General features: G+C 48.6%; 1 protein-coding gene across 1 annotated transcript; it reads right to left on the reverse strand.

Moving 5' to 3' along the window:
• Positions 1-1,051: 1,051 nt before the first annotated feature.
• Rpap1 (RNA polymerase II associated protein 1) lies at positions 1,052-23,516 on the reverse strand. Its single transcript, XM_052183288.1, has 25 exons — positions 23,215-23,516; positions 19,771-20,027; positions 19,118-19,266; positions 18,789-18,878; positions 16,431-16,551; positions 14,773-14,994; positions 12,768-12,983; positions 11,455-11,570; positions 11,122-11,220; positions 10,304-10,405; positions 9,964-10,131; positions 9,535-9,717; positions 9,287-9,421; positions 8,826-8,996; positions 8,041-8,198; positions 7,523-7,681; positions 7,185-7,386; positions 6,409-6,518; positions 5,980-6,175; positions 5,675-5,827; positions 5,388-5,530; positions 3,881-4,637; positions 1,818-1,994; positions 1,625-1,684; positions 1,052-1,526 (listed from the first exon to the last, which is right to left on the reverse strand). Exons 2-25 carry the CDS (start codon positions 19,946-19,948, stop codon positions 1,377-1,379), a joined length of 4,215 nt encoding a protein of 1,404 aa, XP_052039248.1. The 5' UTR covers positions 19,949-20,027; positions 23,215-23,516; the 3' UTR covers positions 1,052-1,376.
• Positions 23,517-27,062: the final 3,546 nt, after the last annotated feature.

Below are 27,062 nucleotides of genomic sequence, written 5' to 3' on the forward strand. Positions count from 1 at the left end.
CCCAAAGGTGTGAATACCTTTTGTTTCCCCAATTAAAAGCTACTCAATGAAGCCTGTCTCCTGAGAGTCTGTTCTCATAGTGCTCACTGCCGCCTAAGGCTTCCAGTACCCACTTCCTGCCTGCCTCAACTTCCCTCACAGGCCACTAGTCTGATAGTGGGCGATCATGTTATTTATGTTGGCTCACTGACAGGGCCATACTGGACCTCTCCTGATGATTTGGAAGAACAGTTATTCCACACAGCAAATGATAGGGTAAGAAAGCCTGTGCTGGGTTGGAGAGATGGCTCAACAGTTAAGAGAACTGGCTGTTCAAGAGGACCAGGGTTCAATTCTCAATACCAAAATGATTGATCACAATCATCTGTATCTCCAGTTCCAAGGGGGAATCTGATGTCCCCATCTGGCCTCAAGAGGTACCAGGCACACACATGGTACACAGACACATGTAGGTAAAATACCCAAGTGTGTGTGTGTGTGTGTTTTCAAGACAGGGTTTCTCTGTGTATCCCTGGCTGTCTTAGAAATCAATTTGAAGACTAGGCTAATTAAAGGCATGTTCTACAATGCCTTGAACAGTAAAATAAAAATTTTTAAGCAAACCTATGTCAGAATTTAGAGAAAAGGATAATCTAGAAAGTACCAGGGCAGGAGGACGGCTGAGTGGTTAAATGAATCCAGAGTCTGGTTTCTAGTACCCACAGCAGGGAACTCACAACCACACAGCTTCAGGAAGATCCAACATTATCTGCTGGCCTCTGTACACATGCCATACTCACATAAAGATGAACAGTTATTATAAAAAAAAAGCCCACTGAGAATGGCATGGGAGAACTGCACCAGGCTAACATTCGGTTTTCTGACCCCAGCACTTCCAGGTCCACACCCATTCCAGGAGCACTGTCACTGTCACAGACTCTCAGGACATACACCTCTGCCATCCCCAGATGGAGACTGTTTACCTCCCACTTTGGCTTTTTCTCCCGCCTCTCTCCTCCAGACAATCCACCCTTGCTACCAACTCTGAGTGTGACAAAGCAGTCCAGCTCAGTCAGACTAGAAAAGGATTTATTTCAGGCTGTAGCAGAGCAGTCATACACCGTGGCCTGGTGGACTGGAGGTGGGTGAGGAGAGCTGTGCTTAGGCTGTCCTGGGCCAACGCATGGTAAACTCTGAAGCCACCTTCCACTCCTAGCACAGCCCTCAGAACCCCCAGATCCCGAGCTCCAGCATCATGATGTAATAGAGTTCCTTCTGTTCTAAGAAGAAAAAGGCTCCAACAATGTGCTCACAGGAAAGCAAGCCTGTGTTCCCTTCTCTCATGACGTTCACTGGTTAGCCCCAGGAGAATACTCGTCTTTAGCTGGGGGCAGGGCCTATGTCTTGAATCCTCCATTCTGGAGCACCTCCGTGGGCAACGTCTGAAGGCACTGCTGCCTTAGGCGAGGTAACTGGGAATACAGCTCAAAGCCCTCTGGGAGGCTGGAGTTGGGAAGTTTGTAGTGGAGGAGATGCTGCCGCAGCCCCTGGAGAGAGGACAAACCCATGAAGTGGGTGGAAGAGTTTGTTGAGGTTTGGTTCCTTACCACCCTGTATCTTTTCCTTCCCACCCCCACAATACTACCTCATCGGCCAGCAGCCACACTCTCTGCAGCATATTCCTTCGGGCAGCCTTCACCTCATCCTGGGAGCAGAAGAGGGAGATATGGCACTAAGCCGAGGACTGGTACTCACCACTGGCCTCGCTTAACCCTCAGTCCATCCCCAACTGGCTCACCAGCTCCCTCCTCCCCTCTGAAGACAGAGAGGTGACTTACTGAGCTCTTTGGGTCTTGGTAGAAGATGAAACTGTTGACATGAGCCACAGCTACAGCATAGAGGACAGGGCACCAGCATGCACGGAGTGTACCAGTAACCAGGGCCCGGAAGTAGAGCTGGAGGAGAGCCAGGCTGTCTTCAGCAGGTTCTGTGTAGCACTCCAGAGGCACAGGCAGCTGTGGGCCAAGTGGGAATGTCCGTCAGTAGCAGCAGTATATGACTGTTGGTTACATGAAATCAAATCACAGGGCAGAGATCAGGGAAAGACCTCCCTTCTTTGGTGCATGGATGAAAGCTAAAGGGCAAAGCCTGGTGCTGGGGCGCAGCCTAGCCTGAGCACCTTCCTAGGAGCACGGAGCCCTGGGCTCCATTCCAGCACACACACACACAAAATATTGATTTCTTAAGAGTATTTAAGAATGGCAAATGCTCATGATATAAGGTTAAATAAAAAATTCATCATGCAGTAATTCCAATTTTATAAAAATATACAAGTATACAAAAGAGACTAGAAAAAGTATAAATAAAAAGCAATTATTACTGAGCTAGGAGTAGAAGGATTGGCCTATCATTCCTGAACACACACAGAAGGCTAGGGCAGGGAATTGTAAGGCTGAGTCCAGCCTGGGTCACATAGGAAGACACTGTCTCAAAAACTTTTTTTCTTGACACAGGGTCTCTTAATATAGCTCTGGCTCTGAATGTCTACATAAACCAGGCTGTTCTCAAACTCACAGAGACTCAATTGCCTCTGTGTCCCAAGTGCTGGGATTAAAAGTGTGCACCACTATAGCTGGCTCTAAATGTTTTTAAATAATAGAATTACTATGAGTAACTATTAAACTTTTAAATTTTTTATTAAGTGTGTGTGTGTGTGTATGTGTGTGTGTGTGGGGGGGATGTGAGTATGTGTGTGTCTGTGTGTGAGATATGTACACCTGAGTGCAGGTATACATGCTCTTGCAGGCACTGGGGTTCCTGTTCTGTATCTATTCCTTACTTCTTTGAGACAGTGTCCTGTCAGATGTGGAGCGAGGAGTGGCTAGCAAGCTCTCTATCAAATGAGCTACAATCCTTAACTTGCTGAAGACAATGTCTGGTCTCACCCTACACTGGACTAGAACTCTGTATAGTCCAGGCTGTCTTTAAACTTCTAATCCTCCTGCCTCAGCTCCTGAGAAACTAGGATTATAGTAGGATTATAGGCCTGTGTTACCAGGCCTGGTTGGTTCTTTTTTTTTTTTTTTTTTGGTTTTTCCAGACAGGGTTTCTCTGTGTAGCCCTGGCTGTCCTGGAACTCACTCTGTAGACCAGGCTTGCCTCGAACTCAGAAATCCACCTGCCTCTGCCTCCTAAGTGCTGGGATTACAGGTATGCACCACCACCGCCCGGCTCCTGGTTCTCTTTTCAACACATCCTTTAGGGCTTTGCTTCATAGCCTTTTTCTAGTAAGCATGCTACAGAGATCTTTTAAGATTCAAATTCTCCCCAAACTTCAGCACTAAGTCAACCTCTCTCCTCCACAGCATCTTTTCCTTAAGGGAAGTCCACCCTGATCTTTTAAAAATTCTCTGGATTCTGACTTAACACACCAAGAATCTGAGTAATTAACAATGATGGTTTTGTTTTTTGGTCTTAGCTTACCTTCACCTAGACTGTAGGAGTTCACAAGCAGAAACAAAACCTTGTTAATGACATGAACCCTGCTGTATAGTGGTGATACACACCTTTAACCCCAACACTCAGGAGACAGAGGCAGGATCTCTGTGAGTTTCAGGCTAGCCTGATCTCCAGAGCAAGTTCCAGGATAGCCATAGCTACAAAGAGAAACCCTGTCTAGAAAAAAAAAAAAACAAAAAAACAGCAGCAGCAGCAGCAGCAGCAGCAGTAATAGTAGTAGTAGCAGCAGCAGCAGCCAGAAGCCATGATAAGAACCCTTGATTCTTACATCTTGAAAGAAGTAATGAGGTAATGGCGCCCACCAAAGCACCACACTGCTCAAGACTGCCCCTAGTGTCCAGTGCAAGGGTCCTAGGCAGGCCTTGATTAGCTGAGACCTTACCTGAGTCAGAGGCAGGCCAAGTGCTCGCAATACTCCCACGTGTTCCCCAAAGAGGGCAAGGCGCAAGGTAACACTGAACCGACGCTGCAGAGGAAGGAGGACCAGAGCCCCAAACAAGTGGTCTCCAAAAGAGACGGCCTCAAAATGGTCTAAGAAGTTGGCATAGAGGTCAGGAAAAGAGGCCAGGCCAGGGAGGGGGCAGTCCAGCTTGAGGTTTGGCAAGACCTGGGGCCGACAGAGCCGAGCTAACAGAGCTGCCACCAGGTGCTGTATGGGAGTCTCTCGAAACAGCTCGCTATCCACCAGGTATACACACATGAGCCGTGCCAGGCGCGCAGCAGGGGGCACAGCCCAGAGCACCTCGGGGCGCCAGCTCTCCAGAACTAGCACCCACTGAAGGACCCGCATGGTAACGCCTACAGTGTCAGCAGCAGGCAGCCCAGAGGGAGTATCCGAAGCTCGGTGGTAGAGGTGTATCAATGGCTGGAAGGGCCAGTCAGTGGGCAGCAGTGGCTCCTTGGGTACAGGCAGTAGCAGACCTGGGACTCGCAGGAGCTCTCCACGGTACCAGGCTTGGGAGGTCAGCAGACTGGCTCTGGCTGGTGAACAATGGGCCAGGTAGCAGCTGCGGATGCTGGCGAGATCCTGGCAAGCTTGAAGTAGGAGAGCCCCTCGTCTACACTGAGGGTCCCCACTGCTCCCTAAGGACAGTCCATCAGAGAAGTCAGCTGCCTCTGGACCCCCTGAAGCATTTTCCCTGTAACATGACACAAAAGCCAAAACTAAGGGCTAGAATCACAGCATCCAGACAGCTGTCCCAGATCTAGAGTTTCTAAGTTTAGTCCTGTGCCTTCCTGCTCCCCTGACAGCCTTTCACACCACAACATTGCACAGCATTTAGGAGACGGAACAGAAGGAAAGTTTACTTAAACTTCCATGCTTGATCTCTAGCTGTGCTGGGGTTAAGGTGTCACCCAGCTCTTTCCTATTTGTTTATTTACTTATAATCAATCTATCTATCTATCTATCTATCTATCTATCTATCTATCTATCTATCTATCCATCCATCCATCATTTATTATCATCTATCTCTATCTATCATCTAATCTATATCCATACATCTATATCTACATCTATCTCTACACTTCTCCTGTAGCCCAGGCTGACCCCCCAAGTACTGGATCAGAGGTGAGCATCAGTGAACCAGGTGAATCAGTGACCTTTGAATCAGAGCCTCACACTTGCCAAGCAGGGCTTTACTGTTCAACAACACCCCTAGTTTAGCTTCTGTGACATTTTTTAGCCACTCTCATACTGTGGAGTCTTATCGTTCTCAGGCAGGGTGAAGATAAACAGCCTCAATTCACTTTACTGAGGGAATAACGCATTACGTATAAGGAAAGAGACTAAAACCCAGATTCCCAAGCTCCAAGATGCTGCTTTGCTAACAAAGTTCAGCATCCAAAAATACCACCCCTCTGAAGCCTGGAACCCCGGACGGACTTACGGCAGGAACTCCAGGCGGAACACGCAGCTCAGCAGCAGCTCCTGGGCGAGGTATTCACTTCCAGGAAGCAGCCGGCTCAGCAGGACCAAGGCCATAGCGTGGTGAAGGGCAGTGCTGGCAGCTGGCTCTGGCTGCAACAATGCCTAGGGAGGGGATAGAGAGGCAGTATGGAGGACAAGAAGCAGAGGGAGTGAGGAAATGACACAAAGATGGAGGATGTGAATATGGACTACAGGAGGAGGCAGGAGGGACAACAGGGCAGGGCTGATCTGCAGACAGGGACCCACCGCTTTCTGGGACAGGGAAAGCACCAGGTACTGTAGGTGGTATTCATGGCGCAGGGCCCAGGCAGAGAAGGGTGTGAGCTGTGGGGCAGGTGCAGGAGCCACACACTGGAGAAAGTAGTTCTGGAGTCCTGGGGCAGTCAGCACAGCAGCCAGCTGAGGAAGCAAGTTTGTTCAGATCTGGAAATTGACACTGATGGTTCTGGGGCTCCCAGACTGCTGCCCCCTCCTAGCCACTTCTCTCCCTCTTTCCTACCCCTGCTGTCTTGTCCCCAGGCCTGACCTCTAAATGGGCATCCGAAGCTTACCTGTCCACAAAGCCCCTTGTGAATCTGGACCAGAGTGTTGGCGAGAGAGAGGAGGGCAGTGAGGAATGGGAAGGGTGAGGCCGAGCCAGCCACACTGAGAGGGGGACAGCCTCCTGCACAGCCCAGTGACACAAGGCTGGGGAGAGCTTCGGGGGTGGAAGCACAGGACAGCGGATTGCAGAGCGGGGAGCAGTCCCTGCAGGGAGAATATGATGCTGAGGGGACTCTGGTCTGTGAGTGCAAGCCATGCGTGGCTGTGCAGACCTGTGTTCATGCTCCTCAGAGCACCTAGGGTTGCTCCTGCTGGGAATCTGGCTTTCCTCAGGTCCCTAAAGGGACATGTCCTGGGATGGATTGGGGTTACAGACCCAGGAGCCTCCCAGAACTGCCTCCATCCCACATTCCCCCAGCTGACGTCACAGATCATACCTTAAGGAATCCCACAGACTGCTCAGAGGAGGCTGGCGCAGCAGAGGCAGCAAGAACTCATCCACCAAGCGCTCTATGTCCTGAAGCCAATCTTCTGGACACAGGCTTGACTGGAGAAGCAAGAGGCTCACTGAGCTGACGGGCTAGAACACCCATCTTCCTAGTCCTATAGATCCAGAGCAGCCCCACCACACTAAGGGTCTCAAAAAAATCTATTTGGAAGCTTCCACAGCCAGATCTTTCTGAAGGAGAGACAGCCCTGAGCTTGCTCTAGTACACGACATCTAGGGTGCATGAGAGGGCAGACAAAGCTGAGCTGCTGCTCAGGGTCTCGTCCCATCCAAATGCTTCTTGAAAGTTCTCCCGGGCCTGGAAAGATGGCTCAGGGGTAAGAACACTGACTGCTCTTCCAAAGGTCATGAGTTCAAATCCCGGCACCCACATGGTGGCTCACAACTATCCGTAATGAAATCTGATGCCCTCTTCTGGTGTCTGAAGACAGACAGCTACAGTGTACTCACATATAATACATAAATAAATATTAAAAAAAAAAAAGGAAAAAAAAAGAAAGTTCTCCTGGGAAACGAAAGTAGGGAGCAATGGGTAGGTGTGAAAAGGTGAGGGTAGTACTCGGTAGAGGAGTAACTGTTGGGCATGTGAGGACTCCACTCAGTACAGCCATATTTAGAAGGAGAGGTAGAGAAGGGACCAATAGAGATGGAACAGGAGGGCGTGTGGAGCATCCAGAGGAAGGCGGGCGGGCAGGCTGCACTCACCTGCTGGCTCCAGGCCTGATAGTAAGCCCCCAAGAACAGAAGGCAGGCACTGGGCACTGGGCCCAGGGCACTCCACACGTCAGGTCTGGGCAGGAGCTGTAGGGCCTGCTTTAGACATGGCTCCACCAGCGGCTTGAGTCCGGACACATGTGCCCAGGTGACTGAGGGAGGGATGGCTGACACACGGGACTCGGCAGCGCCACTGCAGAGTGCCAAAGGGGGCAAAGGTAAGCACCTGGCCGCCTTCCTCCCTTCCAGCCACTCTCCCTGTAGAGGAGCACTCCCGTCTGTCCTGGGGTGGTGGCTGGGCCTGCCTGCTGAGCTTGGAGCTGGCCTACCTGGTGGGCTCAGGGTGTGTGTTGCTGGCTGCCAGGGTGAGCTGGGTCAGCAGAGTGAGCAGAGAGGCCATCCGTTGCATGGCCAGGGGCTGCAGGGGACGAGTGCTGAGCTCTGTAGGCAGTGTCTGCAAGGCCCGCAGGAGCACTGGGTACAGCTCCCTGGGGAAGACAACTGGCCTTCACTATGCAGCGAGGCAAGAGGAGGGCACAAAGCACAATTCTGCAGGAGCTTCAACCTGGTAAAAGAGGAGCAGGAGGGAGACAGCCCAGGACAGAGACACTTGTGCAAGGTGAGGCCCTCAAAACTGGGGAGGTTGCAAACCTTCAAGGTTACCCCACAACTGGGAACTGACATCTGACTTCCCCAATATACTAATGCTTTTGTCAAAGAATGACGTTGGTCAGTTCTCCCCTAGCAATTCACACCCAGCAGAAATGCCCTCACCATGCTCGGCCTCCCTTCCCTGGGGCCCTGAACAAAGCAGAACAGCAGGGCCCTATCTTTGGCTTCTCCTCACCTGTAAAGGTCACCGCCCTGGCCATAGGAGGCAGCCACGGCCCACAGACGGAAGGCCTCCGTGGCCAGGGTCTCTGCTTCTTTGGGTGGCAAGGCCAGGTCGTGCGGCGCTTCAGCTATGAATCGGCACAGGCGGCTCCTGACGTCAAGGCTGCTTAGCTGGAGATGAGAAAGAAGGTACGGGCGTCAGGGTCATCCAGCTAGGACTGGGTCTCCTGGAAACAGGCTCAAGCTGCCCTATTCAAGTCTCTGGGATGCCACAGGGCCTATGGCTCTGGGCAGGGTTGAAAGAACCTTGGCCCACCTTCATCTTTTTTTCCTTAGCATAGACTTGGGGCCACAAGTGCTCATGGGACAGACAAATGCATCTGGAAATCAGATGAAACTTGAGGAGTCTTTTCCTCCTCCTTCCATGTGGGTTCCAGGGACTAAACTTGGTCGTCAGCTTGGCAACAAGTGCCTTTACCTGGTGAGCAGCTCACTAGCCAGGGCTCTTCCCTTCTTTTTAGTTAGTATTTGCTAGGCACTTTTCCTGCTTGGCTATAGGTGATAAGGGCTTGTCTGCAGGCAGCCTCTGGACAGGCTGGGGTCAGGGAACCCTCCCCACACCATGAGACCAGAATAGGTCCAACAGACCCAGGTGACCAGGTTCCCACCTGCTGGTTTCTGCTGAATTTCTAAGCAAACAGAGCAGAGAGGAAGAGGAGGATGAAGTGAGGTAGAGTTAATCCAGCTCAAACCAGCCCTGCCTTATGCCCTCCATCTCTTACCGCGTGTCCAGCTTACCAGTCGGGCAGCAATATTCCTCCCAGCTGAAGCCAGGACTCTAAGCAGTTTCATGGCAGCAGCACAAGGCACTTTATATAGACTGGGAGTAGGCCCCACCCCTATAGGGGACCAACTGGTGGGCAGGAACTCTTGAACTATGGTCTCCATCAGCCGAGGACACTCCAGGACCTGCAGGAGATAGGAGGAAGAGGAAGGCAGAGAAGATCAAGATAAGGCCTATCATGTGGGCACAGACCACAGGCTTATGCCTAAAACCTCAGTACTCAGGAAGCGGAGGAAGGATTCCCGCAAGTTTCAGGCCAGCCTAAGCGATACAGTGAGGTCTAGACCAGCTTGAGCCATAATGAAATTCTATCTCAAAACAACAGCAGCAACAACAACACCAATAACAAAACCCATAAAATAAAACGAGAGCCTACTGGGCTGTTTGCCCATCCATTGCCCTCCTTCCATCTCACCCTCACAGCTGACTCCAGGGAATGGCGAGCCAGGCGGACAAGTACAGCCAGGATGTCGAGGACCACGGACGGTCCTGGGCAGGTCACCTCCAGCACATAGCGGAGCCGAGGCAGCAGGTTGGTAGCCAGGAGCCCCTAGGAAGAAAGAAATCCATTGCCACACAAGGGGGAACCCAAGTCTGGGTGCCCTCTCCTGCTCATCGAACCTGCCCTGTAGGTCAAGGATAGGACTGCACAGTGCCCTCTACCTTGATGATGTCATGTCTGGCCAGGTCGGGCGGAGGGCGGCTTCCTTCCACAGGCGTCTTAGTCTTCCCCTTTTCAGTTATGAGTTCCTCATCCTCACCTTCATCCTCCTTATCGTCCTGGCTGGGCATCATAGGGAACACCGAAGTTCCGTGATACCAAGAGAAGGTGCTGTCAAGGAGCTCCTGCCAGAGGATGGGGCAGAGGGGGAGGAGTCAGAGAGGAAGAAATGGTTCCAGGGCAGAGCAAAACTATCCTTCCCCAACACACAGCAGCAGCGTGGAGGCAAGGCTTCTGGGCTTGTGGCCTTGGGAAGTGGCTGATACCTGCCACCCTGTTCTCCATTCTGCCTCAAAGCCGTGGCAAAGGACATGCCCAGAATGTAGAACAGAGCCCTGTAGCCTCTGACCCCATTCCTGTCCCTGACATACCTCATCTCCAGGAGCAACTAGCAGAGTACGGAGAGCCCGGACAGCTGCTGCGATGACACTGTCCACTCTGTCATCCAGAGAGAAGCGCAGCAGGAAGAGGAAACCAGCATCCAAGAGGAGGCGCAGGACACTGCCCACTAGGCGGTCCCCAAACTCACCAGCCTGGGCCTTGGGTACAGGAGGGTTACACTTTGTTGAGATGCAGAACTTGTAGAACCTTTGCTGACCCATCACCCTGCACTTGCCCCATTCCTAGTCTGACCCACAGTAAGGAGGAAGTCTGGAAGCAAGGGACGAGGGAAGGGGTATGCAGGCAGGACCAGGCCAGCAGGCCACTTACCCTGCCGACGATCTGGGACAACACATGCAATGCTAGTGCTCTCTGCTGGGACACCTGGCTACGAGTCAGGTGGAACAGCTCCTGTAGAGAATACCCTGCTCTCTGGTGCAGGGACAAAGAGTCAGAATGAATCAAGATACACAGCAGGGTCTTCTAAACACCCAGACAGGTATCAGGGAAAGGCAAGATAAACAAGTGACACCTAGTCACAGCTCTCCTTGGAACCTCAAGCTAATACAAAACATAGGTCCTGCCCAGAGCAATGGCGCCAGGCAGCACACAGGGCAGAGCAGCAGCTGGTGCTAAATTTCAAGTCAGAGGGCAGGCATGGAAAGGGAATCTGGTCTCAGTGGATGGTACAGCCTCAATAGCCCAGCCCAGAATGAGGGTACAGACATTGTTTGGAGTGAGTCATGCTGGGCTGTGAAAATGGGGGTGTCATGTGGAAGCATCAGCAGAGTGGCCGGAGGAATAAGGAGGCAGAGCCGGAGGGTCTACGGACCCTCCCACCAAGCTGAAGGACTGGGGCCTTATCCTGTGAGCAAAGGAGGGCTGGGAAACTTCCAGACATCAGGATGGCAGCCCACGAGGGAGGGAGGTCCGAGGGAAGGTACGCAAGGCCTGGCTGCTGCGTTACAGAACAGGGAGCACGTCAGCAGAAAGCAGCATCTTGATTCTAAGAAACTGAGTGGCAGCAAGCCACGCACAGGGGCGGGACACCCAGGAGGTCAAAGGCAGGTGACCAGGGCTCCTATTTGTGTATAGTTGCTAAGCATTTGCCAAGAGTCCCCCAGTTTTCCTTAGCTCCCATGCTTTACCTCGGCCTCTTCTCCGTGGTGGTGCAGGCCCAGATGCGTGGGCAGATCCACATCAGGCGCCAGGAGCTCGCCCTGAAGGCTGAATCGGGCCTGCATCCTCTAAGACAAAGAAATGGACTGTGCTGGGTGCTGCAGCATTTTCTCACACTCGGTAACCTTTAATCTCAAGCCTTTTAGGATTACCTCTGGGCTCTCCCTCTGACTGGAAATGAGGCTTGTGGGGCCTATCGGGTCACGCAGGGTGACAGGAGAGATGCTGAGAGCAACTGAGAGCTATTTCTCAGTTCTGGGTGGAGGAGCAGTGACCCCATCCCACCTGCTCCCCTCACTCACCTCCTGGGTCTGCTGCCGCCGGAGCGGGGGCAGGTCCTGGGTCCAATGGAGCTTCTCCAGCTCCACAGTGTCCATGTGAAGCCAGTCTTTGTTGGGGGTCATGGGCAGTTTCAGTGCTAGGGAGGCAGAAGCACTGTGTTCCTCAAGGGGCTAGCCCACCGGCAGAAAACTGCCTCAGGCCTTCTGCACTGAACCCAGCAGCCCCTACCCTCAGCTACGGCTAAATGGCATGGCTGGGGGCTGGCACCCCTAGCAACTGGATGAACGTTTCAATTACAGTAAACATAGCTGGTCCTGGCTCAGCCCCATGCTCACTCCAAAGACTTGTTTGAAGGAGAAGAGAAAGGGAGCAGTAAGTAACAGGAAGGGAAGACAGAACACCACAAGCCAGGAAAGTCCAGCAGTCCACTCTCTGGTACAACCTTCCAAAGGAGCAGGGAATGGAGACCAGGAAGGGGATGCAGCTATGCTGCTCCAGTGGGGCAGGGGTGGAACACCTTGACCATCCATCTCCTCCTGTGTCCTCACTCCCGCCCACCCCCATTCAACCTGCCTGGCTGGACAGCAGTCCCTCAGGAGCAGGAGGTTCCGGGCTGTCGTAATTCAATTTCCTCCTTTGTTAATCCCTAATGGAATAATCTTGTTTCTGGGAGATAAGTGCTTCCACTGGCCTCCGTGTCTGCTCCGGCATGTCCAGAGTCCTGCACTAGATGCTTCTCCCTTCCCGGGCCCCGCTGTCCCTCCCAGACACTGATGGAAAGGGGATGAAGCCAGAGCAAGGGCAGGAGGGCAGTCTGTCTTGGGAGAGAGCCTTGGCCACATCTTGCTGCCCCTTGAGGGGTAACAGGACCAGAAAACACAAGTGTGCAGGAAGATGTGCGCCCGCCCGCAAATAAGGACCATCTGAGCCAATTACAGAACACTAATGAAGATGGGCATTCTACGTCCAAGGGCAGACGAGCGTCTTCCCCATCAGCAGGCTAAGGACAAAGGACACTTTTTCCTACCATTTTCTTTCAACATTTATTTATTTTGTGTATGAGGAGTGTGTGTGTGTGTGTGTGTGTGTGTGTTGTGTGTTGTTTTTCTCTTTCACCATGTAGGTTCCGGGGATCTAACTCAGGTTGTCAGGCTTGGAGCACAGACACTCCCCTTTCGCAGCCTTGGCTGTCCTGGAACTTGATGTGCAGACATTAGGTTTGGTCTCAAACTCACAGAGATCTGCCTAACTCTGCCTCTCAAGGATGCTAGAACTAAAAGCACGCGCCAGGCTATTTTTTCCTCTCTGAGGAAATGGTGTCTGCCCTCCATACCTGGGGTTCTTGGCTGCAGCTTGTCTTCCAGCTCGCCCTCCAGCTTGTCTTCCACCTTGTTCCCCGTCCTAGACTCCTTGGTACAAGTTGACATGATGGGCTCTTCTTCAGTGACAGGAACTGAGGGTCTTTCTGGGCACCGCGCCTTGGTGGCCTTTGTCCCTGTTTGCTCCTGGGCATGGCTATGTGATCTCAGGAAGGCAACTAGGCTGGGGTCTAGGGGAAGGTGAAGGGAGTAAGAGGCTAAGTAGATGCTGGGCAGTGGTGGCACACGCCTGTAATCCCAGCACTCTGGGAGGCAGAGGCAGGTGGATTTCTGAGTTCGAGGCCAGCCTGGTCTACAGAGTGAGTTCCAGGACAGCCAGGGGTATACAGAGAAAACCTGTCTTGGAAAAAACCAAATCCAAAAAACAAACAAAAACAAACAAACAAAAGCAGCTAAGGTAGGTCCCAAGACTTCCTCAAGTGACACCTGCTGGAAGATTCCCACCTCTGGGTGCTAAGGCCAAGACAAACTATTTCCCAGTCCTGGCTCAGGCCCTGCACGCTCCTGTGGCTCCCTAATCACCCTGCTAGCCCACACCTATGTAGCCCCTGGGGTCTGACTACCCCCATGGGCTCTGCCCCCAATAGTCCTCTGGGCTGGGTTCCTATGCTTGATGGAACCTGTACTTGCCACCAGGTCAGATGTCTGAGAAACAAGTGAACGTTGACTAGAGCCAAAAGGACAGCACAAAGCCAAACAACTTCATTTTCTCTCAGTCTGTACAGACATTTACTAAAAGTTGAATATACAGTACATAAGCACTCCACATACAATGTGGAACAAGGCTGACTGAGAAGAAATGTGTGGCACAGCACAGTCCTGTATGCGTCCCTGTAGTTACTGTACTAGAGGGTAAGGATAGAGGGTACAGAGCCACCGTGCTACACCAGGAACTACAGTACAGTACATTATGTACAGTAGTACATAATGGAGCAGGGGTGGCTAGACCAGTCAGAAGCACAGAATCCGATCTGCAGCACTAGCCGTAGAAGGCCCTTTGCCTAGCACGAGCAACGCTCTGGGTTTTGACTGGAGCATTCCTCCCATAACCCACTCTATATTCTTCACCAGCTACGTGACTTGTGGAGAATTTCTCTTAAATTTCTGAGCTCCTTTTTTTGTTTTTGAGGAGTGTTTTGTTTTAAGTTACTACTGGGGTAGGGGAGGTAGTGTGTGCACACTGGAGCTAGTACAACTCTCCCACCTGTGCATGGTCAAAGGCTAGCTCAGTTACCCACTGAACTATGTCATCAGCTTCACGGTCTGTTTTTGAGGAAGGGTCGCAGAGCCAGGCTAGCCTCAAACTAGCCATGAAGCTGAGCATGAACTCTGGCTTGATTCTACTTCCAAGTGCTGGGACTGAAGGAATCTACCACCCCCAAGTAGCAGAGCCTGCTTTGTTTGTTCATTTGTTCATTCATTCATTTGTAAAATGAACTTAATAACATATTCATTCATTCATTCATTCATTCATTCATTCATTCATTAGTAAAATGAACGTAATACCATATCTCTCCCAGGAGTTGAATAGGACAAAGAAATGCATGGAAGTATCAGTATATATAGCTCATCAATCTCCAATGCCAGTAAATAAATAAATACTCAAAATATGTCTGCCCTGTACTTGTGCCAGCTCACTGCTCCCCTCAACTCCTTTAGGGGCCAGAAGTATGGCTCAGTGGTCAGGCACTTGCCTAGAATATGTAAGGACCAGAGTTTAATGCCAGCTACCAAAACAACAGTTTCTCTCTCTCTCTCTCTCTCTCTCTCTCTCTCTCTCTCTCTCTCTCTCTCTCTCTCTCTCACACACACACACACACACACACACACACACATACACACACACACACACACACACACACACACACACACACACACACACACACACACACGCCTTCCCCAAAATGTGGCAGCTTGCTTAGCTTGGCCTCAGCAGGAATACCTAACTAACATTCATACCCAGTTGAGCCAGTAACTGCTGCTGCTCCTTCAGGATCTCCTCAGGATCCATGGCTTGTAGTCTTGCTAAATTCTCTTCATGGATTGTCTGCACCTCCTGCTCAGCCGCCTTGCTTCTGAGCCCCTTTCCTGTGACTAGATTTGGTTTGTGGAAGCCATGGCTCCTCCCAGAAATCTGGTTACTTCTGTCCCTAGAGGAGGGTGTCTCACAGGGCCCAGCACCTGAAAGAGGTGTACAATTAGTTTTATTGCTCTGCTCTCCAGGCAGTACTTATACCCTCTGGCCTCTTCAATAAAGCAACAAGCCCCAGGGCAGACCAGCGATGGCCCTGGGGCTTCCCTGGACACAGAATGGAAATCACATAACATTTCAGGCATTCTGGGAAGGCAAGATGGCCACTTCCCATTCATTCTTCTCTTAAGACTTACAAGGGAAGCCAGGTGGTGGTGGCACATGCCTGTCATCCCAGCCCTCTGGGAGGCAGAGGCAGGTAAATTTCTGAGTTCGAGGCCAGCCTGGTTTACAGAGTGAGTTCCAGGACAGTCAGGGCTATACAGAGAAATCCAGTCTCGAAAAAACCAAATCCAAAAAACCAAAAAAAGACTTACAAGGGACAGCTGAAGAGAGGGCTCAGAGGTTAAGAGCACCTGTTGTTCTTGCAGAGGACCAGGTTTTATTCCCAGCACCCACATAGTGACTTACAGCCCTCGATAATTCCAAGAGCACTAGGCACACATGTAAGCAAAACACTCATATGTATATAACAAGTAAATCTCAAAAACAAAAAACAAACAAACAACAACAACAACAACAAACAACAACAAAAACCTTATATGGGAAGACTTCCCTCTGAGAGCATCTAACACCAGGGGTTTACCTCATGCTGTTCCACCAGTAATACACAATTCACATCACTCTGAAAACTTGGTCAATATCTTGTTTGGCTGTTTTTCTGAGACAAGGTTTCTCTGTATAGCCCTGGCTGAACTACCACTAGCTCTGTAGACCAGGCCGGCCTCAAATTCAAGATCTACCTGCCTCTGCTACATATAATTTCTATATTTATTAGTGTTTTGGGCTTCGTTCCTTCTTCCTTTCTTTCTTTTTCTTTAGTTTTTGTTTTGTTTATGAGACAGGGTTTCTCTGTATAGCCCTGGCTGTCCTGAAACTAACTCTGTAGACCAAGCTGGCCTCGAACTCAGAAATCTGCCTGCCTCTGCCTCCCAAGTGCTGGGATTACAGGTGTGCGCGACCATGCCCAGCTCTAGCAAAAGGTTTTTAAAGAAAGATAGAATAAATAAATGTATGTATGTATGTATGCATGCATGTATGTATGTATCTACATTTGAGAGGCTGGGGGTGTAGCTCTGTTGCTAGCATGCATATCCTTGCTAGGATACACAAAGCCCTGGGTTTGATTCCATACACATATAACCATTAACCCGGCATGGTGGCACATGTCTGTATTTCCAGCAGTCCAGAGGTGGAAGCAGGAGAATCACAATTTTAAAATCACCTTTCATTATACAGTGAGTTCAAGGCCAGACTGGCACACACTAATCTTGACTTTGCCCCAGTCTCCCACCACCAGAGAGAGAACACCATTCCTAAGCGCCAACATGACTAAACACGGCATCTTCAGTCTGGCATCACTCACCCTCTGGTGCGTCTAGGCTGGGGACAACTTGCTCAGTTGATGACACTCTGTTTTCTGACACCCTCCTTGCTGCAATCTCTTGGGCAAAGATGCTCCTTTTACCAGATGCTGCTGTTTTCACCTACAGGGCAAATAGGAAAAACCATGTTGCCAATATTAATTATCCATTCTTCCTTAGCTCCTTAAAGCAAGGCTCTGGAACAAAGACAAAAGAAAGTTTCTCAGAGAAAGTAGGACTTCTGGGATATGGTGGCACCCAGCTAAAATCAGTGCTCTGGAGGTACAGGAAGAAGTAAGAGTTCAAGACTCCCTCTGCTACACAGCAAGTTTGAAGCTGGTGAAGAGAAATGAGACCTGGGGGAGGGGGGGGAGAAGAAAGAAAAACAAACAAACCACCACCACCAAAAACAGCAATAGGGCCACGTTGGTAGGCGCACCTGAAGCCTGGTAACCCGGGTTTGACCCTTGGGACCCACATGTCAGAAGGGGAGAACTGACTCCTGCAGGTTCTCTTCTGATTCCCATGCCCAGATCTGAACACACACACACACACACACACACACACACACACACACAAGTAAATGTACATGTTCTATAAACATGAAGATCTGATTTGAATCCCTATAACCCATGTAAAACTGGTACAATTAGCACGTGTCTGTAATCTTAATACTTCTAAAGCGACATAGGAGACAGAGACAAAAGAATCCCTGGAAATTCAAAGGCCACTGAAGGCTGGATGTGATAGTATATGCCTATAATCCCAGCACTTGAGAGGCAGAGGCAGGAGGATCTCTAGTGAGCTTTAGAACTCCCAGAGCTACACAAAGAGACCCTGCCTCACAAAACATAAGCCATTAGCCATCTAGTCAGACATGTAAAGCTGTCAACAAAGCTAAGCTATTTTGAGCCGGGCGGGGGCGCACGCCTATAATCCCAGCCCTTGGGAGGCAGAAGCAGGCGGATTTCTGAGTTCGAGGCCAGCCTGGTCTACAGAGTGAGTTCCAGGACAGCCAGGGCTATACAGAGAAACCCTGTCTCGAAAAAACCAAATCCAAAAAACAAAAACAAAAAAAAAAAACAAAAACAAAAACAAAAAAAACCCCAAACCAAACCAAACCAAACCAAAACAAAAACCAAAGCTAAGCTATTTTAAAGATGGTAGAAGGCAAGGAATGACACCTGAGGTGTTCTCTGACCTCCAGAACTCAGATATACAAACTTGTGCATACACAGCATGCACATATACACATATACACACCCAAGGAAGAAAGGAGGACTTGAACTGTGGGTAGAGCTCAGGGTGCATTGCTTACCCAGGACCGGGAAGCACTGGATTCAATTCCCAGCAACGCAAAAGAAACAAAAAAATAAAGAATTCTATCACTTGGGAAGGCTGATGCAAAAAAGTCATTTCTGTGAAGATGAACAATTTCAAAGATAAAAAGTTGTGTGGTGTGTGTGTGTGTGTGTTTGTGTGTGTGTGTGAGGCAGTGGTGGTGGTGGTGTACAGACAGATGGTTCAGTGGTTAGGAGCATTTGCTTTGCTGCTCTTGCTGTGAACTTGAGTTCAACTCCCAGTTCCCACGAAGTGACTCACAACCATTCATTAACTTCAGTCCCAAGGAATCAGAAAGCCTCTTCAGATCTCCATGGGCACCAGGCATGCACACTGTGTTCACGCACACGTGCAGGTGAAACACTCACACAGATAAAAACAAAATGTCTAAAGAGAGGCCTAGAGACGGCTCAGTGGTCCAGAGGATCTGAGTTCAATTCACAGCATTCACATCAGGCAGCTCAAGCACCTGTAACTCAAGCTCCAAGGACGCTCTACCTTTCTGAGCTCTGTGGGCACCAGCACCCACGTGCACATACCCACACACAGATACTTAAACATGGTTTTCTTTAAGGGGGAAAAAAAGAACTTGCTTATCATTGTCCAGAGCTTCCTAAGGAAGATGCACTCTGAGAACCACTCACTCCCTAAGCACCACCTCAGCTGGACGTTTTATGACAACTTGACACAAGCTTGAGTCATCTAGAAGGAGATCCAGCTCTACGGCATTTTCTTAGTGATTGATGGCCTAGCCCATTGTGAGAGGTGCTACTCTGGGCTGGTGGTCCTGGGTTCTATAAACAAGCAGGCTGAGCAAGCCATGAGGAGCAAGCCAGTAATCAGCACTCCTCTGTGGCCTCTGCATCTGCTCCTGCCTCCGGGTTCCTGCCCTGTTTGGGTTTCCTGATGAAAGTGTAACTGAAATAAAGCCTTTCACTCCCAAGTTGTTTCTGGTCATGGCGTTTTGGTGCAGCAATAGAAAGCATAAGTGAGACTCCACCCAAGGGAACTTGGCTTACCTGTCTCTCCTGAGAGCGATGGAACACAGGGGGGAAAGCAACACCACTGGGCACAGGCAAAGTCACAGGGACTGAACGTGTATCTCGTTCCTGTGGCAACAAAACACATAGCAATGAAGTTGCACAGGCTTCTCCAGGCTGAGCCGTATCACAGTGGCCTCCATGACCCTCATTCCAGGGCCTCATGAACCCATGTTGGATCTCATCCAGGTGGTTCTAACCTGGCCCCAATCTGACTTTAAGTCACCTTTCTGTAGTACCCTCCACTCACAAACCCCTTTCTCCCCCAAATGGGATGGCTTCCCCGACCCAGCTGGGCTGACACGTACAACAATCTTAGACAAGACAGCAGTGATGTGCTGGTCGTGCCTGTTCAACCTCTCTTCGGGGTCTTCATCGTGAGGCAGGGCGTGGCCAGGGGTTGGTCTGGCTTTTTTGGCAGGAGCAGGAAGCAGAGCTGGGGGCAAATCTGGGAGATCTGAAATAAAAAGAATATTGAGTATATCTATACTTTCCTAAGGAAATATCAGGACTAGGGGTGAAACAAAGAGCAAAGCTCTGGGCCGAGCTATAGCTGTGTTGTCTTGGGTATGATATTTAACCCCTCAGTTTCTTCATCTGTACAATGAAGCTGCAGGGCTGGCTTGTACCTCTCGTACCCCAGTATTTACAGGAAGACTGTCACAGGTTCAAAGTCAGCTTGTGTTCAAAAGTGAGTTCCAAACAAGCTAGAGCTAGAGTCACAGAGTGAGGCTAGAGTCACAGAGTAAGGCTCTCTCTCTCTCTCTCTCTCATACACACACACACACACACACACACACACACACACACACACACACACATACACACACGAAAGCAATAAAAATAAAACAAAATTTCAACAGCATAGTTTGCAGGTAGAGCAGAATTCAGCCACCTCAGGACCAAAGCAGGGTCCCCGAGGCGGACCCCTCTCCTCATGCCCATGCTCGCAATCACTCACTGTCCAGCATCACCACATCCCGACGGTCCTGCAGTGGGATGTGGTCTGGGTGAGCGTCACCACGCCTCCTACTCCCTTTCACCAGCTGCACCGCTGGAGCTGCACCAGCCTCAAGGAACTGACTCTGGAAGCGCAGCAGGTCCACCTCTGACTCTCCAGGCTTCGGTCTGGACAGCATCGTGATCCCGGAGCTGTGACCTTTGTATGATTCCTTCCAGGACTGCTTTGTTTGTGAGGAGACTCCCTCTCATTCACCCCTAAAAGCAACAAAACCACAGCCTTTATAACGAACACTTTTCCAGGAGTGGATGTGAGCTTACTCCTCATTGGTATTTCTCTCTCCATCAGCCCTCTCTGGCCATCAATCTAGTAAACGTATTTACAGTCAAGGCAAGAGTGGGCTGAGCATGCCTATAACCCCAGCACTTGGGGGTAAAGGCGAGAGGGTAGAGAGTTCTAGGTTATTCTTGGCTATACAGTTTTTAAAGGCCAACCTGAGATATATGAAACCCTGTGTCAAAAAAAACAAACAAGAGTGGGGCATGCTGGCGCACACCTTTAATCCCAGCACTTGAGCCGCAAAGGTAGGTGGATCTCTTTGAGTTCGAGGCCAGTCTGGTATACCAAGTGAATTCTAGGACAGTCAAGGCTACATAATGAGACCCTGTCTCAAAAGAACAAACGACAAAACAAAACAACAACCAAAAAGAAAGTATTACCAATTTAGGTTGTTTACATTCTATGGGTGACAAAACTCTTAAATTTTTCTCAAATTAGATGATGCTGGTAGCAACCTTGTTATGTATGAAAAAGTCACTAAATTGTATGTACACTTCATTTATTTATTTAAAGATTTATTTCTTATGTACAGTATTCTGCCTCCCAGCCCAAAAAGGACATCAGGTCTCATTGCAGATGATTGGGAGTCACCATGTGGTTGCTGGGAATTGAACTCAGGACCTCTGGAAGAGCAATCTATGCTCTTAACTGCTGAGCCATCTCTCCAGCCCATATGTACACTTTCAAAAATATAAATTCATCAGGCATAGTGGCACGTGCCTTTAGGGAGGCAAAGGCTAGTGGATGTTTGTGAATTTGCGGTTGGTTTGGTCTATCTACAAAGACCGGATCACATAAAATAAACAATGAAATCAACAGGAGCTCAATACCTTAACCAATAAAGACACTTGCTGCCAAGACTGGCAACCTGAACTCAATCCCCAAGCCACATGATGAAAAGAGAGAACCAAATCAGCAAGCTGTCCCCTGACCTCCACAAGCACAGTGTGGCATGTGCGCCTCCCCCCACAAAATAACCAAGTAAGATAATAAAAAGAAAATAAATAAGTGGCACATGGGACACATCTTCTAAAGGCTAAGGACAGTAAGAAGCAGGGAGAGACAAGACAAATAAGTCACAGTAGTAACAGTGACAATCTATGTATTTCCTTATTTCCCAATCCTATGCAGGATCAGACAAAATAATTATATTTACTAGGCCAGTATAGAAAACACTCCTCACACAAGGGCTAAATGGGGCAGAAATATTAAAATAATCACAAGAGTGTGTAACTTAAGGAATAGTACTGATAGTCAGCTGTGACTGGCTATGCCTGTAACCCTAGTACTCAGGAGGTTAAAGGATTGAGAGCCCTAAAATAGTTTATGTTATGATATAGCAAGACTTTCTCCCCCCCAAAAAAATCAAAACAAAATTACCACTAAAAAAAGCTTTTTGAGTTTACTTTGGGCAGAAGTGTGTAAAAAAAGGCTAGAAATGTTCAGGGCTATAATCAGTATGCAAGCTGCTGAGGCAGTACAGCTGACTTGAAAGCCAGCTCCCAAGGCTACAGAGTTTGTTCCAGGTATAGGAGACGTGTGTGTGTGTGTGTGTGTGTGTGTGTGTGTGTGTGTGTGTTGGGGATCTAGGTAAAATATTAAGGCCCAGGTAACTGTTACCTGGATAGCGCGGCATTATAAGGAAACTTTCTCATATGTTTTTGCTGTTGCAAGAAGCTTTCTAATGTCAAGATTGATTATGTATTCTGTTACGTTCTGTTCCCTCAGAAACCAATCATGACAGAAGTCAGTAGAATGTTTTGTATAGTTACCCACAATAAGCTTGGAGCTGAACCAACTACCCAACAGCATTTCCTGCACCTATGTTTAAGCTTTTATGGTATAGGTTGCCCCTGGGATAGACCCCAACATAAAAGAGACACTAGTACAAATATAAAAAACTATTTGGAATAATACTTGAGTATTATTCCATCCATCTTGAGTAGTGGTCAAGTAAAGTTTAAGTTCCCAAAATCTCCCTGGGAACTGACATCCTACTTGGCAGAAAGAGACATGTACTTGCGCAACTGACATCCGAATTGGCAAGGTAAGACACATGAATGTTAGACAAGTCCCATCTCAGTAGACAAGTTAAGAAATGAATATTAAGGCTAGGCGGTGGTGGCGCATGCCTGTAATCCCAGCACTTGGGAGGCAGAGGCAGGCGGATTTCTGAGTTCCAGGCCAGCCTGGTCTACAGAGTGAGTTCCAGGACAGCCAGGTCTACACAGAGAAACCCTGTCTCGAAAAAACAAAACAAAAACAAAAACAAAAAAGAATATTAGATAAGGCAAGTTCCCTGCTACAGTTAAATACCCCAACCAATAAGAACATTATAAGTGTACAATAAAGACATGTTCCCAAGGAAATCCTCCATCCCTAAATCCTGACTGGTAAAATAACTTGGCACAGATGTTTGTGGATTTGGGGTCTAAAAATCCTGTAGGATCTTAACTCTGGGATATGGTCCAGTTCCCGAATCTGGACTGTGGTCCTGGTCAGCCAGTCGTGGGATGTATGCTTAATAAACTATCCCTGTCTGACTGAGATCAGTGTTTGTGAGTCAATTCCTGAACCCCAACAGTTTCATTGCCCAGTAAATACATACACAAACATGGGGCTGTTATGGGTTGTTTAATAGCAGCGTTAGAAATCTAAGTTAGAAATCAAATACTAGCTCAACTGCTTACTAGTGTAAAATTAGGCAAATTATTTAAGCTATTCCAAATTCCGTTTCATGACTGTAAAATGCACAAGGCTGAGACATCCTAACCCTAGCATTTGGGAAGTGGAGGTAGAAGAATTAAGGCGTTTCAATTCAACCCGGGATACGAAAACCTTTCAAAACAACAGCAAAATACCATTGCATGCAGCGTGCCTTCCACAGTACCTGTTATAAAAACAAACTTCAGTGAGTGAAAACAGCAAGTCCCATGCTATATAAAGCAAATGTACTCCCCCACAAACTCCAGGGGGGAATTTGTCTAAATTCAATTAGTGCTAAAAGTTACACCTTGAATTATAATAAGGATGATTCCTACAGATTACCTCTAAAGCGAAGGAAAACTAACAAAGGGTTTACTGGGTTTTGGAATAGCCTCTTACATCGCAGCCTAACGGCGACACGACCCGTCCAGAGACTGCGCCTCAGGCTCTAGTTAAGCATCCTGGATCGCCCGCGCCTTCAACCAAGAGACAGCTCGTGAGGATCGAAATGAAGTGCTGGACCCGGGGTCTATGTGACACAAGCTACTTCTGTGCAAAGACTCCCAAGCCGCTTATGATAAAGTAACCAGACACTTTGCTTCTGGGTTCTCCCCTGAGTAACTTGATCGAGTCTCTGCAAACGGCAACCTACTCCCACAAGACCCGCCTGGGCGCCGCCATCTTGGCCGTGCGGAGAGGCACTTCCGCCGCCGCTAGAGGTCAGCTTCCGCCGAGCAGCCCCGCCTTCCGCGCTTCGGCTCGCCGGGGAGCTCGAGGGCTCCCTGCTCTGCATTGTATCTCTGAGCCCCAAGCAACGAAGCCTGCGGCATCTAATCTTCCTTCACACATTCGTTAGGAACACAGGCGTTTTCTGTACTGCAGACCCAGGTCTTTCCAAACTCTCAGCACGGCAGATGCAAAAACTGACACAAAGTCCTTCTGCACTCAACCACCGTGCTTAACTGCATCCTGTATTCCGACTCCACTGCCCTCACTCAGCTTACAAAAGTCTGCACACAGACCGCTGCTACCTCCCCAGTGTGCACGCTAATGGTCCAGACTGGATTCAAATCTATGTAATCCTTCACACGATCTCGCTTTTAGACAAGCGAGAAGCTAACTGTGAGAGGGGACCCAAAGAAAGCAACTCTACCAGAGAGCACTGAAAGAATTGGGTATTAGTGAGAAGACAAAAGAATCTGGTTGTCATCAAGGTTGCCTGCTTCCTTAAGCATCTTGCCTTTGTTCATGCCAGTCTCTCTTTCTGGAAATTCAACCGCCATCCCTGCTGTCCGGTCTCACAAAGTTTTTCCCCTTTAAAAAAGAAAAAGAAAAAGAAAACAAAACAAAAAACTTTACCAATCAGTTCTGCCCCCTGAACTTCTGAAATCCAAGCACTTGCACTAACCACTTATGGAGCAGACTGCTGCAATTACTAGTTACCTTTTCACGAGAGAAGTTCTTTCATCCTTGTGATATGGAAGGCTTGAGTAGTTCCAGCACTTGGGAGACTGATTTTGGAGGATGACAGATTCAATGTCTACTTAGGCTACACAGCGAGACCCTGGTTTTTTTGTTTTATTTTGTTTTCAGTTTTCAGTTTTTTGAGAAAGGGTTTCTTTATGCAGTCCTGGCTGTCCTGGAACTCATTCTGTAGACCAGGTTGGCCTCAAATTCAGTCTCCTGAATTAAAGGTGTGTGACACCACCTATGCACAAAACCCTATTTTTTATTTTTATTTTTATATTTATTTCCTTTTAAATATACATGTCTGCTTGCATGTATATTTGTACATTATATGTATGCCCTGAGAATCAAGAAGAGGGAGTTAGATCCCAGGAAGAGTTACAGATAGTTGTGGTTCACCATGTAGGTGCTGGGAATTGAACCCAGGTCCTCTGAGAGAACAACAGTTGCTCACTTTACAAAATGTTTTTATAGAGCCGGACGGTGGTGGCGCATGCCTGTAATCCCAGCACTCTGGGAGGCAGAGGCAGGTGGATTTCTGAGTTCGAGGCCAGCCTGGTCTACAGAGTGAGTTCCAGGACAACCAGGGCTATACAGAGAAATCCTGTCTCGATAAACCAAAAAAAAAAAAGTGTGTGTTTTGCTTACACATATGTATTTGTGCCACATGCATGCCTGGAGCCCAAGGAATTAAAAAGAGGATGTCAAGACAGTATTGGACATTCTAGAACTGCAGGTACAGATAGCTGTGAGCTACTGTGTGGATGCTAAAAGCCAAACAACACTGGTCCTTTACAAGAGCAACAAGTGCTCTTAATTGATGAGACATCTCTGTAGCCCAAAGCCCTATTTTGACTAAATATGTGTCTTAGAATGGACTGGATAGACTGATTTCCCTGTGAGCTTGGGACCTTGTCTTTCGCTTCCATAATGTTCAGCAGTGTGTTGCTGTGTGCATACTTATCCTTAGTAAATCATTGTTTGAGGCCACCCTAGGATAGCCAATGTTTAAACCTTCAGTAGGCATCAGAATTTACTGATGAGACTCGTTACAACATATTGATGACACTGGGTGTAGTGATATGCACCAGTAATCCCAGAACTGGGATGCAGAGAGAGGCAAGAGGATTTCTGCAGCTCAAGGCTAGCCTAGGCTACTTAATGAAACCAATTCTCAATTTCAATTTTTTTCTTTCTCGCTGCCTCTCTTTGCCTCTCTCTGTCTCTGTCTCTATCTCTGTCTCTATCTCCGTCTCCTCTCTCTCTCTCTCTCTCTCTCTCTCTCTCTCTCTCTCTCTCTCTCTCTAGCGCGCGCGTGCAGGTGCACCCTAATGGTCCAGAATGGATTCAAATCTGTGTAATCCTTCACACAATCTGCAGGCCTCAGTCACATCTGTAAACTTCAGCTATTAGGGATTAGTGGCCTTTAGCGTTCCAGCAGCAGTAGACTAGATCTACTAAGAAGTTCTGGAAATGGGGGAAAGAGCTGGTCTGAGGCCGCAGAATAAAAGACCGGAGGGCAGAATGAAAGGGCAGCTCCTGGAGAACACTCTGCCAACTAATAGCATCCCGGCCAGTTCTGTTTTTGAAACTTCACAAAGTCAGTTGCAGCTCAGACTGGCCCTGATTTGGCTGTGCAACTAGGGACGACCTTGAATTTTCAGATCCTCTGGCTTCCCTCCACCCTCCAGGGGGTTAGCGCACCCAACCTTTAAGACAAATCTTAGCATCACTAAGGAAGACAGTTGCACACAATTTCCCTCTTGCTTTGGTGGCTTATAAATGCAAATAGCTAAGGATTCTTTTTTGTTTGTTTATTTTTGCTTTTAGAGACTGTTTTTGCTTTTTTCCCCCCTCTGTGTAGCCCTGGCTGTCCTGGAACTTACTCTATAGACCACGCTGGCCTCCAACTCAGATGTCTGCCTGCCTCTGCCTCCCAAGAGCTGAAATGAAAGGCAAGTGCCACCATACCCTCTGCATCTTGTCCAAAAAGATCAGAATACAGTCAAGCATTATGACCTAGAAAATACTAGCAACCCAGGAACATAATATACATGACCCAAGAATACAATTACCTAAATCTAATTGTGGATAATTGCACCAATGGCCAGTTTCTGTTATTAACTGCATGTCTAGGAAAGAAGGGAGAATCTTGAATATTTAAAATTATTTAAGGAGCTACCTTAAACTGACTATGTGGTCCTTATTCATATATTCTTGTTATTACCATTTCATTAAGACAGGGGAATGTTGTAACTTACTATGTAGTTAAAATTCTTGGAAACTCCTTCACCTCTTTGCTGGGATTTTATCATAAGCCACTAACCCCACTGACTTTTTGTTGGTTAAAGATTATTATTTTAATGATACATCTGTGCCTATCTTATGAGGGTATGTGCATTGAGGGTAGATGCCCACAGAGGCCGGAGGCGTTAGATACACTTGCAGCTGGAATTATAGGTGGCTGTGAGGCTGCCTGATGTGGGTGTTGGGACTTTCACAAAAGCTTCATCTAGCAGAGCAGTGCATGCTCTTAACCTCTGAGCCAACTCTGCAGCCCTAGCCTTGGCTGACCTCACATAGATCATGTTCAAAAGTCTCAAGTATTTGCCCTGGCAAGACTCTTGAATTGCTTTAAAGCATTTTTTCATTCACTCTCCCTAACTTCTTATTTCTGTCCTTAAAAGGAATTAAATCAAATTTATAAATCTCTGTCCTTTATTTATCTGGTGGCTGGAGACAGACAGCTTTTATTGTCTGCTTCTCATTGCCTTCCTCCA

This window comes from Apodemus sylvaticus, chromosome 5 (genome assembly GCF_947179515.1).
Source record: "Apodemus sylvaticus chromosome 5, mApoSyl1.1, whole genome shotgun sequence".
Taxonomy (NCBI): Eukaryota; Metazoa; Chordata; class Mammalia; order Rodentia; family Muridae; genus Apodemus; species Apodemus sylvaticus.

Coding starts and splice junctions, on each gene's coding strand:
- Rpap1 (XM_052183288.1), bottom strand. CDS start 19,948: ATGCTGTCCAGACCGAAGCCTGGAGAGTCAGAGGTGGACCTGCTGCGC. Junction 6,176..6,408: donor AGTCTGTGGGATTCCTTAAG/GTATGATCTGTG, acceptor TTCTCCCTGCAG/GGACTGCTCCCCGCTCTGCA. Junction 1,685..1,817: donor ACCAAGACCCAAAGAGCTCA/GTAAGTCACCTC, acceptor TTCTGCTCCCAG/GATGAGGTGAAGGCTGCCCG.